We start from the raw sequence: 17,534 nt of genomic DNA on the forward strand, positions 1-17,534 counted from the left end.
GCGCAGATGCGATATCCTGTAACGTCCTCATTCTCACGCATTAATTAGTTCCCATTTCACAACGATGCAAAGCTATGTTGAATGGATCTGTATATGACTATGAGAGTATAGAAGCTCAAGGTTGATGTGCAGTAGTAGTACTCGGAAGTGCTTATTTGTTTCTCTCTTTCTCTTACCATAGATCCATGCGTCCACGATCCCTGCGGGTTTGAAGCTGTCTGCCGGGTTGAGAACCACAAGACCGTGTGCGTTTGCCCTCCAGGCTACACTGGCAACCCACTTGCACGCTGTGTGCGAGGTAACCATTACCAATTACCATTAATTGCAATAATTCAAAAATCCAGCAAAGTCAAACAAATCTCAAAATGTTGGTTGGCGTGCGATTTTTTCAATATACTTTGAAGATTTCTGCGTATTAACGAACATTAATTGCCAGAATGCAGCAAGAGAAGGCTGGAGGCTGACAAAAAAAAGGGGGGGAAGGGTGCATTACTAAGGCATGAATACTCAAAGCTTAACCCCTATTTGATGTTGAACTAGGTGTGTATTGCAAACGATGTCATCATATAATGGTGGCAGCAACTCATCACTTTTGCAATGAGCAAGTCCTATGTGTGTCTGTTCACATACCAATTCCGATCTTATTTCTATTCAAATGTGACCATGTCTGTACATCTGTGCGTGTTAATTATCCATGATTCTATCTAGGAGTGCTGTTTATTCAACTTCGTATGCCTCGAACTTCGAATAATTAAAGCAAAGTTTTGTTGTCCCTAGAAGTTTGAAGTAAAGCAAGTAACGACAATAATAAGACTGTAATTAATGACAACGACGAACTGACAATGACAGCGGCAACTAACGACGAACTAACTAAATGTGAGAATGTTCATTCTTTCTCCTACAGTGGAAGTTTGTGGAGTCGACTACAACTGCCCTGGGAACCTCGTCTGTCTCTCAAGCAGCACGTGTGGGTGTCCACCAAACTATGACCGTGTTGGAGAGTACTGTATCGGTGAGTATTTCAGCTTATCATCGTGTTTCCCTGCCGCTCTTCTTCTGGCTTCCCACTAAAGCAATCGCTGCGTCATTCTGTGAGCACAATTAGTACTTGGTATATTCCATGTTCCCTGCACTTTACGTGGCATTTCAGCATGTAATACACTATGGTAAGTCATATTTAGTCATGCAAAGGTAAATGTGACCGTACTTAAAGTTTATCACTTCTCCGTGGGTGCATGGCACTGGTCAGAATTAGGTAGCTGTTAGCATTGGTGATTCTATTAGCAATGTAATCATGTATAGCTAAACTAACCTAATAGGACCTACAGGAGATTGAAGTGCATTGCAACTTGTTAATCAACATCAGCATCTTGTGACACATGCAAACATGATTTTATTTAGCGAGGCGTTATCTGTGTGTTCTGGAAAGTAAAGAAACCAGGACCATGGATATCCTGATCCATGATTAAAAATTGTACAAGTACAAAAAATTTTCTATAATAGCTCTTGTTGTTCTTCTGTCACTCGCTGTTTTACTGCTGTGACATTTTCTCCTCATGGAAACGGCCCCAAGCAGGATGTCCTGTTTTTCGAAGTGCTGTTCGTCTGACACTTTGTTGACTACATGCATGGTTTCCTTTTTCTTTTTTTTTTTGTACTGTTAGGTAAAAAAGAAAATAGTTTTAATTGTAATCTCTGTCCTTATTTTGTTTTCCTTTTTCTTTTTTTACACCCCTCAGTGACAAGCAGGAACTGCACGACCACTAACCCGTGCTCTCAGAACGAAGACTGCATCTATGTCGGCCCACAAGAGGGCTTCTGTGTGTGCCCACGAGGTTATGAGCTCCAACCTAATGGAGTTTGTAGAGGTGAGTGAGCAATACATTCTTTTGCAAAAAATACCGAATCATTGTGCGCCTTTCTAATGCGCACGATTCATAGGAAAGAGGTAGATAGGCAATGTTTTGGTGTTTAGGTGGAAAAAATATAAATCATCCAGGCATAAAGACGCATGCATGACCACTACAGGTGTCCCTCTGTGTCGTTATATCGTGCCCAGCATGATGTGATATCGGACCTCGTTGCAACGGAACCGCATTCAACGCGGAAATAACTTCATTATATCTGATGTTATTACACACATATATTCGTTGCATGCTGATATCAGTGAGACACTAGTTTTACTGCATATCTGATAATTTGTTATATGTTATATTATGTTTATTGCACTGAGATTAAACTGTACGTAGATACACTTTTGATCAATAAGCATGGATGAAATACAAATTTGTTAGCTGCCGTCAGGAAGCCATAATATACATGGTTAACCTCCAGTAATGCATCAGACGTTCATGAAGTGCCAAGTCTTTAGGACAAGTGAGCAATCCCACAGTGCTATTCAATAAGTTAATATTTTGCGAAAACAAGGATGCGGTGGTGGCTTGGGATATTACAGCATGCTTATATTAACGATAGTAGAATCTTGTTGAATGAAATGCCTATAATGAACGGAGCTTCTTGCTTTCTTCCACTTCAGCGCACAGTGAGGCGTGTGAGATCGAAAAATAACAAGGACCTAACACGCCAGCATTGTCTGCTATACACACATTAACTTTTAATGTTTTCTTTATCTGCTTTTCTTATTTTCTCATTTTTCAGACATCAATGAATGTGTCACGATTCATAATCCGTGTGCAACCGGAGCGAAATGCGTCAACCTGCCTGGAAGCTATGACTGTGTCTGTCCCCCCGGCACTGTTGGAGACCCATTCATTGGCGGATGTAAGTAATCACAGCATTGGCATTTGATTGATGGCAGGCGTTACGAAGTTTGTGCGTTTAATGAAGTCGTGGCTCCTCAATTACATATACCAAAGCATGCTATGCGAGCATTGTGTGAAGGACAGTGTAGTGAAGTAGTTTACCGTGTCCAATGAAAAACCCTGTTCTTTTCTTTTTCCAGGCAAACGCATTGAAGAGGAATGCCGTACTAATGACGACTGTCCTTTGGACAAGGAATGTGACGTCAACACCCATCAATGCATACGTAATTATCTCTTTGTTCTCACTAGAAAGTAACAAGACAAAGCTTTGATTTCCTTAACCCGCCTTCAGATGTCGTTTGAATCAGTTTTACACTGGTGTGGCACACATTTTGTCAGTAGTTCTGAAAGTGCTGACCATTACTAGTGCATATTGCAGGTCTGCAGAGCTTGCTTATGATTTATTGCATGAACTGCCAAATTAGCACATTTTGCAGTAGTGCATGGTCCATTTCACATGATAATTGTGATAATCAATGTGTAAAGAACTAGGCCGGAACTGTTTAAGTATGCGATAGCCTACTTAGACTGCGATGATTGTAGCATTGTAACTGCTGCGCGCGTATCACGGGTGACCTTAGTAACTGCTAAAGTGCTGTTGCCCAGCTTAACTCATCAATTCGTTTTTGTTTGCTTCTCACTTACAGCGCCTTGCCACGTTTGTGGCCCAAGTGCATTGTGCACAGTCACAAACCATGTCGCCATATGTGTCTGCCCTCCCGACCTTGTTGGCGATCCGTTTGACAAGATCCATGGCTGCTACAGAGGTATGTCCAGAGGTCCAGCCAACAGCGTATCGGACAGCGACTTCTCTAGGTCCTTTTAAATCTGCAGATTCTGCACTCTACCCTTATCTTTGAAACTGCAGACCATGTGCTCTCGTCTAGCTCTCGGTGTGTGCGTGATTGGCAGGTGTTGGCCACTTATCTATAGTTCATTGCCATCAACCTGTTGCACTTTTTTTAGACCCTCAATGGGGGGGCCATAAATACTAACAATTAGCAATGTTCAAATAGTGAAAAATTTCTAATCAACTTTAATATGAATGATGATCTTTCTTTCTAAATGTAGAAAAAGAAATGTGGTGAACAAATGTGTAAAAATATTCATCTATCTTGTAATGCATGCATTGATTCTTGGTCGCATATTCAATTGAACAACTTGTAAATTGAGTTTTAAAAAGAATGACAGTTCACCATATTTTCTGGCTTGCTTGTAATGAGCGCTTGAAGCAGTTGATGGACCGTATGCATAAGCCCGTCTCGACAGCATGCAGGCCCAGGAGCCAGAATAACACTTCATATTCAGCCGTAACTGAATGTTGGAAGAAATTGAATGTAAAATTCTTGAATCAAATGTATACTTTAATTTGAGACAGAACTGTATTTGTATTAAAAAATTTCAGTATTTGTGCACCCCTGGCAAATGCTGTTTGCTGACCAGACATGCCTGGATTCATGTAACACCCAGGCTTAAATGTCAAAGTGTGCAGCCTATAAAGAAAAATGCTGTAGCCCCAAGACTGTACGTCAAAACCTCGCTCTTGCAAGCTTCAGGAACACTGCCATATATGAAAACACGAAGGCATGTGCTAGTTTCTCTCCACATCTTTGTGTCTCAAATTTTGCCAGCAGTAAAACTGCCAATTTAACCTTGCACACTCAGTAGATCAAATGCATTTACCATGTTGTGATTCTCCTATTATGCAATGTAAACAGTTTGAATGTGAAGAGTAAAACACATTTCTTTTGGTCCGCAGGAGTTCCTCCTCCACCTAGGACAGAGCCTCCTGGTCCAGATATTCCTCCTGGTGGCCTCGATGGTATGACAGAAATCTATGCTTTTATATGTTTCAATCAGGTCTTACAATAACGTTGGTCAGAAACAGACAAATTGTGGCTTTTCTCAGATCTACTTGTGGCTCATGGCCGACTACTCGGGTGGGTAGTCTCTCTACTTTATCTAAATCTGTTCATTGTGCTAGCTCTTGTTTGAACAAGGCTTCTTTAACAAATTTGTGCATTTGCCATACTTGGAAACTAAGACAATTCAGTTTAGAAGTGTCCATCACCAAAATGTGCAAGAAAATTTCAGAATTTGCAAGAATTGGTCTAACAGCGCACAAGGGAGAAGTTTTTGGTAAATTATTCCTCAGTGACACTGTGATGGTGTCATGCTGATGTCACCGTGATGGTTTGGTCTGGTAATTAAGCCACCTATCACCAGAACTCAAATTTGTAGAGGCCTAGTAAACTGCACTGTATCAGTCTAGTGCATTTTGATTTAGGAGCAGATGTCATTCCAGAGGAGATGGCTGTTTCAGAAGCGTTAAGTTCGTTCATGTCTCGCTCTACTATTGACATCTTCAGCAGGTCATATTACAACACTCAATCAGCACTATAACGTTGCATGAGACAAGATTAAAGCCACATTCCAAGGGTAAGGAGATTCTAAATGCTATAATCGGGCTTTGTTGTTCATATTAGAGCCGGTTTGCCCTTGTAATAAAGCTTGCATTTCCTCCTTTACGCACCCTCCATAGCAGTGCCATAGAACACCAGAACAACCAGCCTGAGATGCCATGTGCTGCGCCAATCAGTTGGCTGGTTCCATTCCTGCATTCTTCTCATTATGTCGACTGCTTGTGTCTTTGCCTGCAGTGATGTGCTTAGCCGATGGGGTTCAAGTGCTGGTTCAGCTGGACAGCTTCAACGGAGTCATCTACGTGAAGGGTCACAGCCAGGATGCCCAGTGCCGTCGCCTCGTGACCAGCAGCGAGCGCGAGACTGTCGACTTCAAAGTGCTCTTCAACACCTGTGGCCTGGTGCACATCAACGGAGAAGCCTCCTTCGTGCTGGTCATCCAGAAACACCCCAAGCTTGTAACATACCGCGCCCGGGCGTACCACATCAAGTGTGTCTACAACACTGGCGAAAAGACTGTGACCCTGGGATTCAATGTCAGGTGCGTCTACTGCGTCACATCGAACTCTCTTGTTATGTTATTCTCCTTCTCACCTCAATAAGCATGAAGGGTGCTTGCGCAGTTATAAAATAATTTTTTTTAATGTGTGCATGTGCCATTAAAAGGAAAAAATTCGTTTATTTATTTAGTAATTATGAGAAAAAGAAATGTTATCAACTGACATCATGGTTCTGCATTGCTGGAGGTTTCCTGTAAAAAAATGTTGCTAGAAAACTATTACCATTCATGCATATTACCTATGTACAATTGCTTGTGATTCAGCTGCTAGACAGTTCAGCACCATTTATTAACATGAAAAAAGCGGCTTATGCTTGCTGGAATGCAGGTACTGGTGCTATATTTTGCTTACACAGCCATTGCGCCACAATAGGATCCCTGTTGATCTCCAAGCCACGAAAACTTAGCATATTCTTTCTTTTGCATCTCGTTTTTGCAGCATGATTACTACATCTGGCACAATCGCCAACACGGGTCCGCCACCGACTTGTCAAATGCAGATCTGTACTGTGGACGGCAAAGAAGTCAGCAGTGCCGAAATTGGAGATGACCTGCTGCTCAAGGTCACAGTACAGCCACATGGTATGCCTAGCAGAACTATATATCCACTTGAGTTTGCAATTCATGTGCAGACATGCTGAACCAGAACAGAGAGTCAACCGATAACCTAACATACGGGTGTAAAGTGCAGTTTAGATCCAGGGTATCTGCACTTTTTATACAGCCAACCCTTAATATAACAATCACGGACATTATGAACACTGATTGGATACAACAAAGTAAACACACAATTTGATTGCCCAAGCTTTACTTCGATGAGTATTCTTCTGCTAAAACAAAATCAATATTATAAGGTCTAAAACAGTAACTGCTAGAAAGGCTAAGGTTGGGGCTGGATGGTTGTCCATGTTTTGTCCAGGTGTCGTGGTTGTCCTTTTCGTAGTTCGTTCTTGTGCCTCAGTAGTGCAGTTCACTTCAACTGGACAGTAATATTTACAGTGAAGAAAATACTTGTTTCCTCAAAGTAGGTATTCTGGTAGAAAAATGTTAAAATAGCTCAGCAAGAGTAAATTGAAAGAGCACATGCTGGACACACATGTGCGTTTTAGCCAACGACTTGGCTGGCTTGCAGCCGGCTAGCAAGCATGCCGATTCCGTGTCATCACACCAATCACAAGGGTGCATATTAACGTTGGTGCAAAGCGCATTTGTGGTTAAGTGTTGTTCATATGCCATGGCGAACCACCAACAGGCCATCAAATTCAACAGAAGACCCCCTTGCTAGCCTAACATATTTTTTTTTTCTGATATAAGTGGGTACATTTGTAATGAATATTGTATATGGTGAAGGTATTTGTGTGTCTGATGAGATTTTATTGCAATATAGTTATTGTAGTATGTCTTTCTTTTCCTTCTGAATTACGAGTCTGAGAAAGCATGCCACGTTAGATTTGAAAACGTGGCTTATCGCTTGACATGCCGCCTCTTGCAGAGATCTATGGTGGCTTTGCACGTGGCTGCATTGCTAAGACAATGGACAACGAGGAAGAGACCCAGTATGAGGTGACTGATGCCAATGGCTGCGCCACCGATCGGTCGATCTTCGACAACTGGGAGTATGATCCAGAGAACAAGGTGCTGATGGCACGCTTCAATGCCTTCAAGTTTCCCAGCAGCAACAATCTGCGGTTCCAGTGTAACATTCGAGTCTGCTTTGGATCGTGTCCACCTGTAAGTGCCGACACCAGATGCACTCGCAGCGCCACTTGTTTATTCCGTGTCCACCAAAGCTGGGATGTTTTAAAGCCAGTGAAATGTCTGAAACGTTTTGTAGACGTTCCTGCAGTGATATTTTAGTCTTCAACTATAATGTTTAGCAGTTAGGCGAAAAAAAAAAGTCGGCTGAGACACTTAAGGCAGCTTACATGCGGGAATGCAAAAGCAATATACTGTTTGTAGGCCTTGGAACATCATGAATGCGCTCATTGCACGCTTCAACACGCTCATGAACACACACACTAGGCACACCTTTTGTCAGCCAGAACCGTGGAGCTGCCGTGGCGTCAGGGAATTGTGCTCATCTCGCGTCCCAGAGGCCCGAGTTCAATTCCCACCCAGACCGAAATGTGCCAAATTTTCTTTTCAAAGAAATTAATTTACTTTGTTTACAGCAACCTCGCTGAGAAATTTGATGTCAATCCGAGCATTTTTTTTTACATGTTTTTAGTCTTTGTGCAGTCGGCCATTTTCGGTACCATCTTGCAGTCATGCCAACACCGATTTTTGCGTGACGAGGCATGTAATGCTTTCGCATTAAAGAAACACTGTTGATGGTGCAACCTCAGTAGCAAGACCATGAGAATGCTATAGGCACCTCTTCAATTTAGCTCAAGCATTACATCAAGCCATAAGTTGGCCATTGGTTCTACCAATTAAAGTCTATCAGCTTACTGTGATTCATTGCACCCTGTCCTGGTGGCTCAACAGCTATGGTGTTCTGCTGCTTGGCACAAAGTCACGAGTTCATTGCCCAGACACAATGGCTGCATTCCAATAGAGGCAGAATGCAAAAAACACTCGTCCACTGCACTTTGTGTGTTCGCTAAAGGTCATCAGGTGGTAAAAATTAATCTAGAGCATTCCACTACAGCCTCTTTCATAGTCCCTATGTTGCTTTAGTATAACTCAATCAATCAATCAATAAATCAATCAATCAATCAATTTGATTCATTACAAGAGCTAGCAACCAAGCCTTTTGCTTGCCCAGCCACTCGCCAGTGCATATGATGCGATGTCATTTTATTCGGCACTTTGGGATGAATGATATTTAAGTAAACATGTAACATGTGCAGCGTTATTCAGTACACTGTGCATTATCTTGCCATGTCAGTCAATGCAGTGTCATTCACTTCAAAGAAATAATTAGCCGGAAACACTTTCTAGTTCAGGAAAAAAACGCATTGCCATCTCATTGATGTGGAATGGTAGAGATGGTTCGATACCTGAAGGCAGTACTGTGTAATAAATTGCGGTAGCACAAAACCTAGCACCAATATTTCAGTGCTTTTCTTTGTGCGGTAAACAATCTTTTGATGAATGATTTTCAATGATGAATGTTTTGGAGACCACTAGCACACCAACAATCGAAGTAACTTTGGAGCCCCTGAGGAAATTGGTGACAGGTTATTACTAGGACGAAAAGCAGGCGGAGTGATGATGAACTGAACATGTGTTGACCAATTGAGTGGAACAGTCAGAGGTACATTGCCTTCCTTTTTTTTTTACTATTTAATCTCCCGATTTGTGAATGCAAGGCACACTGCAACACTGGATTATAAAGAAACTTCTCTTAGAAAATCCATAAATGTGGGAAATGTGTACTGTATTGAACCACTTGTCAAAGTTCATTGGGCATAGGTGATATTGGGTATGCTCAGCCATCCATTCAAAGCGTAGGATGGTTTGCTGAAATGTGAAGGCTTTGCCAGCCTTTGTGATGTAACATTGTAAGCAAGACCGATCTCTGCTCGACATTTCCCCAAGGTAGGGCCAATGTTGCCAAGATTGGGCCTATGTTGACCACGCTTTCTTTGCTGCTAGGGTCCAGGTGCATTTGTGAAACCCAAAGGCTCCACTGGCCACCGTACAAAAAAAAGACTGAAAGAAACGCTCCTTTTCTATGATTAACGGCACTACATTTCTGCAACTTTCGTTTGTTGTTTTTATCAGGTACACTGTGACGGTGTAGATGCCTTTGGCCGAAGAAGGCGTCGTCAGGCACCTGGCACAGACCTGCAACTGGGCACTTCTTTCCAAGAAGGGCAGCTTCGAGAGGAAATCATGGTGCAGTCAAACGCCATCCTGACCTTTGAGAAGAAAGAGAGCCAGGTGGCACCCACTGCTGAAGGTGAGGAACTTGCAGTCTTCATCAACACAAACAGAACTATAACAGCATTTTACTGCTGGACCAACACAGAAGGCTAATGTGAATGCATGGGTCAGTCGGTGTGGCATGTTAAATTGGTGGTGCGAAAGCCAGCACATGAAATGAAGGTGACGTTTCATAGTCTTTGAAAACAGCGTTAGGATAGCACCACTATGTTCAGTTATTGGTCTGAACCATGCATGTGAAAATGAGGTAAGGCCACAAGGTAGTGCCACATCATCACTGGATGCCAAGTTTAAAAGACACTTCACTATTCGAACTCTTTTTTTTCTCGGTTCGTTTTATTCCTTTGCACTTTCTGCTGACAAGGTTTACATTTCAGGCAGTTACTAGAAGAAAGTGTGTCACTAACCTGCACCTAGTCTAAGGACATCTTGATGCCTTCTCAAAGCAGAGGAACAGCCATAAGTGCCACCAGGATAGGAATGACATAGCGTACAACATCTTGGCACATTTGTCATAGCTGTGTTCCTTCCTACCCTTCCCTTGTTTCCAGCGGGTCCAGAAATTGAGGAGATTGACAGTGTCTGCCTGCCCAAGCTGGGTCTCATCATCTCCCTGGTGATCACCACGCTGCTCGCACTGGTCGCCGTGGCGGTGGCCATTTCCTGCTGGCTCATGGCATACCGGCGGCGAGCCAAGGCAGAGGGTCCACTGCCACACCCACCAGACTTTCCTAACCCGCTGTACACAACGCCAGAGCCCGTGGCGGAGCCCTCGCCTGACTACTATCAGTCGTCAGTGCCCCCCAGCTTAAGGTAGGCCCGTCCCGGGGGCTCCCGTCTCTCCTCGAGAAGACCTGCCTGCGAAAGAGAAGCAAGCAATCCGAGGACCCCCACCACCCCCTTCCAACCAGGCCAAGTCATTTTTTCATAAACCCCATCCAACAAACACCAGCCCACCCCCATCTTTATGTCATGACTGACCGCGGCGCCAACCTGCTACCCGCAGTACCTCCAGCTACGAGAGCAGCACGTACACGTCGGGCATTGCTGCTGCTGTGCGTTCACTGCCTGTCACCGCCCTTTCTTCACGGCCCCTCGTCAGCATCGTCGAGAGCACAAGAGCATTCCTGCAGCATAGTAACTCAGTGGCAGCCGGACTGCAGTTTGACGGGGTGTCGCGTGGCATCTCTTTAAGGCGGGACTTATCACAGCAGAGCAGAAACCCTCCTCCTACGAAAAGTGCGTGCCAGGTGTTCACGGAGAAGGCAGGTTTGGCAGCGGAATCAGTCGTGGTGCATTACCCTACGGCACAGCGAGGTCGGGAACCGCGCTTCCCTGCACTTTTGTTGATTCATGGCAGCTACCCAGAGCAACAGCAACAACCTTGTGTGTGTGCAGGGATGGACTCTAGATTTTTGTATGTTGTGTGCTGATGATGATTGTCAGTGGCGGCGGCGACGACACTGGTGTCTTGCCTGCCCATAAATGAAACCATGTGCGGCGCCTGCCAGTGTAACTTCCCAAGTAACTCAGTTTCACAGGGTGCGTGTGTGTGCATGGAATTTGTGTGTGTGCATCTTATGTCTTGCAGATGCGGTGCATGCCTGTGGCGGTACAGCGTCGTCTGCATCGGGTTCACTGATGTGCCAAACATCCTTGCTACTACAGTTATATTTTTTGTCCTTGCGGTCAGAGGGCATGCAGGCAGCTTTAACGGGCCCTTCGCATTTACAGATAGCCATTATAAGGTGCTGGACATCTTGTAGAAACATTAATATGTGTTTTTGGAACTTTGTGTCCACAACCGGTTCAGAAGTCTTTTTGTCTTCTTGACAGCGATTTGAAGCTTGCTAAGTTGGCCTCAGACTAGCTGAACCGTTTAGTCTCCTGTAGTTTTTTCTTCTGAAGGTATGCCTTTTGACTAAACCGATGCGGCAACAGTCACTCGGAGCTACCACAAGTGACAGACATTCTGGTCTCTCCTTTCCGTGTCGTCCGATAGGATGCGAGCATGAGTTTGTGAAGCTGAGTTACTCAGGAACCCTGTGTCATTCTGGTTGGAAGAAAAATAACGGAGATGGTGCTTCCTTGTTTCGAGTGTATTCTGGGGACAGGGTGACACTTTCACGTGTTGCGTGCTTCTCTTGTGGTGCTGGCTTTTCGAATGTGGCTTGTCTCCCCGCCATCACTTCAAAAACCATGCCAACGTAACACCACTTCCTCGTAAGCAGTCACAAGCACGACAAGCTCCGGGCTTTTAAATGACCTTGTAATGCATGGTCAGTGGCTGTGATTTGCAGCTGATCTTGGGGCGTTCCATTTTTAAGTTTCAGCAAGCAGCTATATGGCTTGCGTATGAAGTGTATAGGTTTTAGGCTTGTCACTGAAGTTTTCAAAGTTGCACTTCGCAGATACTGAAATCTTTGATAAACCCACAGAATCAGTGTCTTGTGACTTTCATTGCAGCATCGACTGCCACGCCATAGCCGAGCGCTTTGTGAGGTTCTTGACGCACAAGCTCAGAGGGTACTGTTAATGTGTACTCTGTTGTAATCTTTTTCCAATGCTTGCTATTGTATCAACTGAAACCGAGGAATCTTGCTTCTTACCACTTCGTCATTGTGTCACGTCGGCAGGTTATTCTGCCAGGGGGACCCAAGCCACATTTGACGCAGCCCGTCGTCTGTTTGTTATAATTGCCATTATGTGTTTACCCTTTTTTTTTTTTACCATGTGTGTGTAGATCGTACTTGCGTGTTTTATTTAAATACTATTTGAGGATATTAACAACAGACGACAACTAGTACTGTTCCTTTGAAAGACCTTGGTCGTGCTTTCTCTATGTGCATTTTTTTTTCTTCCACTTCTGTCTTGAATCAAACGCACGCACACAGACAAAAAACGGTGAACAAAGCGAAGAAGCATCATAGAGTAAATGCTATTTTGCTGTGATAAAGGATCCTGTGTCTTCTGCCTTTTTTTATCTCTCTCTCTTTGTAATGTTTTCCCTCGTTTCCCAACTTTTCGTTTAATAATTCTCGTTCTACACAGACTCCACAACTGCCAGCTTTCACTCACAATAGTTTTTTTGTCTGTTCTGTTGAAAGCTATTGTGGTGACTCGGCCACATTATATATGAACAAAGACACAAAAAAGGAGTAGGGACTGGTCCCATCCTTTGGCAGCTATTTTTTGTTTGTATATTGTGGCAAAGTTACCGGTGACGTTTCACGACTTGTAAGTCATAGGCACTGAGAGACCAGGAGCACATCTTTGCACTACTCTTTTTCTATTAACTATGGTTCCAAATTTGATTTTTTTTTTCTCCCCAAATTTGATAGATTAACTTTCTTTTCTTCTTGATGTGTATAAATAGGTTGCATGAAGTGCCCGATTTTTGACAATTACAGATGCTGTTAACAGAATGCAAACTTTTTAAAAAGGGCTGTGTAAATATGTGTTCCATCTCTCAGCAGTAATCTCATGTTTTTTGTTTGTTTTTTCCTCTTTTCTGGTGTGTACGATCACGATAGCGATGTCACGTCTAGTTCTTTTTTTCTTTTTTTTTTTACTTTGAACTCTAACACACTGCCTGAATGCTTGTGCATATCATCTGCTTAAAAATGGCACAGCAGCCTTGTCTTTTTTTTTAATAAAGCAGCCTTACAGCAATGAAACGCCGTTTTTACATGCCTTAAAACATTTGCTGTTTTACTTTTTATCTTCTGTGTATTTTCACTTCTGCAATAAAGCACATAATTTTTATTATGACTCTGTGCTTTTTATTTTATTATATTTCCTAAGATAGGCCAAGCCAAGGAAGATGGTATGTCTGACTATTACAAGAAGTTAAAACGATTGAATTAAAATTTTTTTAATGTCACAAAATCCTTAGATTCTGCTCACAAGTATCAACTTATGTGTGATGACTCTGTTATGGCCTGTACAAGAAGCCACCTCTGTGTCACTGTTACTGGTTAATACATTGATCAAGTGCTTGTAAAAGTTTGGTTGATGCTAATTTACTAAATTATGTATAACGTTAAGTGCTGCATTATTGACTATGCAGTAACGTCTATTAATAAATATAGCATGAGCAGATGCCCACGATACATAAGAATCAGAAATATAAGAATAAAAGGTGGGTGCTTAAATGAGTGCTTGCTGTAGGCTTCTGGGGGCAAATTGATATGAAAGTTGGTGCTGCACGTCTGTTTTATCAGAATTTGGTTTGTAAATTGTTCACTATACTCTTATACATGTGCATCAGTGGAAGTTTCTCATAGAGAACTGGATCCTTCCTTTCCTCTGAGAAGTTTTTCTACTATATAGCAACATGACTCCTCTGTGATATCATAATCCAATCAGTGTGCCCAGTCATAAACGTCATCTAAAAGTAAAAACATTAAATGCATGTGCACTCAAGGCTGGGCACTAGTACATTCACAAGCAATGACTCAAGTAACATTAATAAACGGTAACATCAGCCTTTTGTTGCATCATCACTGCGTATGTGCCCTGAAGTATGATTTACACTATGTCTCCATGGCTTTCAACTTTGCGGCACTAAGCGTTGGGAACATTGTCAGAGCATCGCTCCATCAATTTACAAAGATCAGGCAACATGTTGACATACACAGTCTCAACATATAGCTACCCACCTTTAATTGGCTTGTCACCACAGAGACAAACCTGTTTTCCCAAACAATCAGTGTGGCTGCGCAGAGAAATTTATTCCACCATTTACTCGAGGATTTGGAAGAATGCCTGAAGTCCTATAAGTATGTACTGCTATGGTATACTGTTCATTAGGCTAACCAAAATACAAAATTTCCAGTGGGGAATGCCACTAAACCTGATCGGTGAATTTCCTTTCTCCCTGCAGTTTGAGAAGCATAGTCACTTTAGGACAGTGAAAACTTGAAATCATGAGGAAAAATGAACAACTAAATAATGTGTGTGTCGGCTTCTCTGCAATTAGTTTCATTCCAGACTAAAAGCGCTGATTACACTTCTGAGGCAGGGAGGTAATTAGAAGCTTTAGCTTGGGGCCAACTTCCGATTTCTCAGTTCAGATGCATGTAAAATGCAGAAATGATTTAATGAGACAACTGCTGGATTGATTTCAATGAAAGTTGTTGCATTTGAAAGAGGAAATTGAATTGCAGCAACTACATATAGCAGAAAAAAAATTTTAGTACCTCATTTTTTTTAACAAGAATTGTCGCATTGTTGAAGGTTTAAAAAAATATTGAAGCACAAAGTTTACACATCTGTAAGTAGATATGCACAAAAAATGTCGGTGTTCTGCATTCCACACCTGTTAGAGCATCTCTAGCAGACAAATGTGGTATATGAATTTACAACTTACAAGAAACTATAAAAAAATGTTAACGAGGCTTTTGCAAAAGTCTATACTCACAAATTAAAATAACATATTTGAGAGCAGCATATAATGCAGCAATTTTGTCTGCTTTAAATTTATTATTAGATGCTGTTTACATAACTGTGATAACGTCTTTTACATATGAGTTACAGAGTTGTAAACTTGATTGATATATTACTTGCTTGAAATTTTGCCATTTGCAAGAATTTTTCTTTAAGAATTATGGCCTTAATTTACTGAAGCAAAAGACTCCTCACTAAATTCATCGGAGCAAAAGACTCCTAGGGAACCCACCTGGCATGGCCACATTCAGCACAACAGGCTTCTCGGCCAATGTGCCGGTACAGTTTTCCAAGCGCATAGCGATCGATCCCTGCGACTAGTAGCAAGTGATTGGCGTGCATGCATCAGACAGCTGTACATATACACTCTAAAGAGTAGGCACCCTTTATCGTCTATCTTGCGCTCATTTCCTTTCCTTAATGCTGCGCGCTTGGTTCCAGATCATCATACGACACATGTGCAGGGAGGAAGGAAAAAGTTGGGATGTAGCATCATGCAACGCAACTGAAGCCCAACCTGTCAACCCAACATGTGATCGCACGTTAAAGTGCGCAGTTGGTTTTAGCGTTCCCACTCTGCAGGCAGTGCCACGGCAGAGCAGCTGAACACGCGCACACCGAATACAAACTCCTAGCATAGCTACTGAGAACCGAATGTCTCTGCAAATCTCAATTCTTGCGCCGTGATCTCAACGCAAGGTCACATGTTGCGCCGCCACTGAACAAATGTGTGGGCTTCACAGAGTGTTCGCTTGCCAAGGCCGGCTGTGTCACGTAATGCACTCTCCAAACTTTTTCCTTAGTCCATGCATGCGCCTTATTAGCGTGACATATAGTATTCCCAACAGGAAAGTAGTGAGCAAGGTAGTGAGTGCAGATTTTTCAAGCAATGAAATGCAAGCATGGCAGATGACGATTATTGTTTGGGGACACATTACGCTGCAAAGGTCATAACTTCCTTAGTGTAAGCTTTATTATGTAAAGGAGAGTGTATTTTGACTCCTCTGTATTGCACTAGCACAAGAGTGTTCTGATGCCGGATGGAAAGGTGTGGGACTGTTTCATTCCATTCATCAGGACCTACAGACACTCTTTAAAAAGTTTACACCCTTTGGAGCTTATCTTGTCTCACAACGATAATCGTCATCTGCCTTGCTTGCATTTCCTGTCTTGAAAAAGCATCCTGTAGAGAATGATGTGTCTTGCTGATAACGCACCAGATGTTTGTGACTAGGAAGTACCGGGCTCGCAGCATTAAAGAAAATTTAAGGAAAAGCGGGCAAAAGATGGCCATTGTTGGGGAACAAGATACAACCTAAAGAGTGTAAACATTTTAAAGAGTGTACACGCTTTTCGCGGAGCAGTTTGCTCTACACCCATAAAAAAAGTTGACATCCTTTGGGGCGCTTCGTGTCTCACAAAGATAATAGTCATCTGTCGTGCCCGCATTTCCTTTCTTTAACACTGCGAACCTGGTACTTCGAGGTCACGAATGGCATGCGTGTTATGAGCGTGACATATAGCATTCTCGACACGAAAGTAGCGAGCACAGCGTTTTTAAGAAAGGAAACACAAGCAAAGCAGATGATGATTATTGTTGTAGGAGAAATATACACCCCAAAGGGTGCAACTGTTTTAAGAGTGTAGAGAAACAAGATGGCGATTTCGGCAACACGTTGCCTCAGAGAAAGCGCATGAATACGAAACCATTACCGCTTCTGCCTTGCTTCTGTGCGACAAGCTGTCGGAAGTGCAACTGGGTTTTCGCTTACACACTGTATGCCATTCTTGCTTCAAAATGTGCGTGGAGTGAAGACGTGTGCAATAGCTGACTGCAAAAATAGTGACTGGCATATTAAAGGGCCCCTCACCAGGCCCCATAGCAAATTTTGGTCGTATGCTGCAAGTTGCTACATGTCCTCTAGGGAGCGCTCTGCCGCAAAAATTTTTCAAATCAGTTCATTAATAGCTGAGATAGAAATATTTCAGTGCCGCGAACCCATGATTGCAGCAGGCGGGCTCCACTGCCAAGTAAAACGCTTTCTCCACTCGCCCCATCTAGCCTCCACAAGCGAAATTTCTTCCCTGCGTTCTCCCATACCGGACCTTGAGGATCATGTGACGCATATGTCACAGTCCCGCCCCAATGGTTTTTTTTTCTCGTTTCTTTTTTTTTTTTTTTTTTGCTACGCAGTTTCGCTGACTGCGTCGCGTGCGAGCTGTTGTCTCGTTCGTGCAGTGCACGATTTTGCCTGCTATGCACAAAGATACCTGACTAGTCGTATAATTCAGTGCTCCACGAATACTGAGGCAGAACAAGCAGATCGCAGATCTATAAACGTTGGATTGCAGAGCATGATCACGCACTGCAACACGGTAGAAAATGGCAGT

The 17,534-nt window shown here is 42.9% G+C and overlaps 1 protein-coding gene across 1 annotated transcript in view; it reads left to right on the top strand.

Annotated features, from left to right (window-relative positions):
• LOC142575474 (uncharacterized) overlaps nucleotides 1-13,466 on the top strand; it is a 369,458-nt gene extending 355,992 nt beyond the window's left edge. The window contains exons 114-125 of the mRNA XM_075684869.1: nucleotides 182-298; nucleotides 905-1,012; nucleotides 1,740-1,868; nucleotides 2,659-2,781; nucleotides 2,963-3,046; nucleotides 3,470-3,589; nucleotides 4,582-4,644; nucleotides 5,483-5,786; nucleotides 6,244-6,386; nucleotides 7,297-7,535; nucleotides 9,534-9,711; nucleotides 10,247-13,466. Of these exons, the coding sequence (XP_075540984.1) occupies nucleotides 182-298; nucleotides 905-1,012; nucleotides 1,740-1,868; nucleotides 2,659-2,781; nucleotides 2,963-3,046; nucleotides 3,470-3,589; nucleotides 4,582-4,644; nucleotides 5,483-5,786; nucleotides 6,244-6,386; nucleotides 7,297-7,535; nucleotides 9,534-9,711; nucleotides 10,247-10,512 (1,874 nt within the window). The 3' untranslated portion in view covers nucleotides 10,513-13,466. The remainder of the gene's footprint in view (nucleotides 1-181; nucleotides 299-904; nucleotides 1,013-1,739; nucleotides 1,869-2,658; nucleotides 2,782-2,962; nucleotides 3,047-3,469; nucleotides 3,590-4,581; nucleotides 4,645-5,482; nucleotides 5,787-6,243; nucleotides 6,387-7,296; nucleotides 7,536-9,533; nucleotides 9,712-10,246) is intronic.
• Nucleotides 13,467-17,534: the final 4,068 nt, after the last annotated feature.

This window comes from Dermacentor variabilis, chromosome 3 (genome assembly GCF_050947875.1).
Source record: "Dermacentor variabilis isolate Ectoservices chromosome 3, ASM5094787v1, whole genome shotgun sequence".
Lineage (NCBI taxonomy): Eukaryota > Metazoa > Arthropoda > Arachnida > Ixodida > Ixodidae > Dermacentor > Dermacentor variabilis.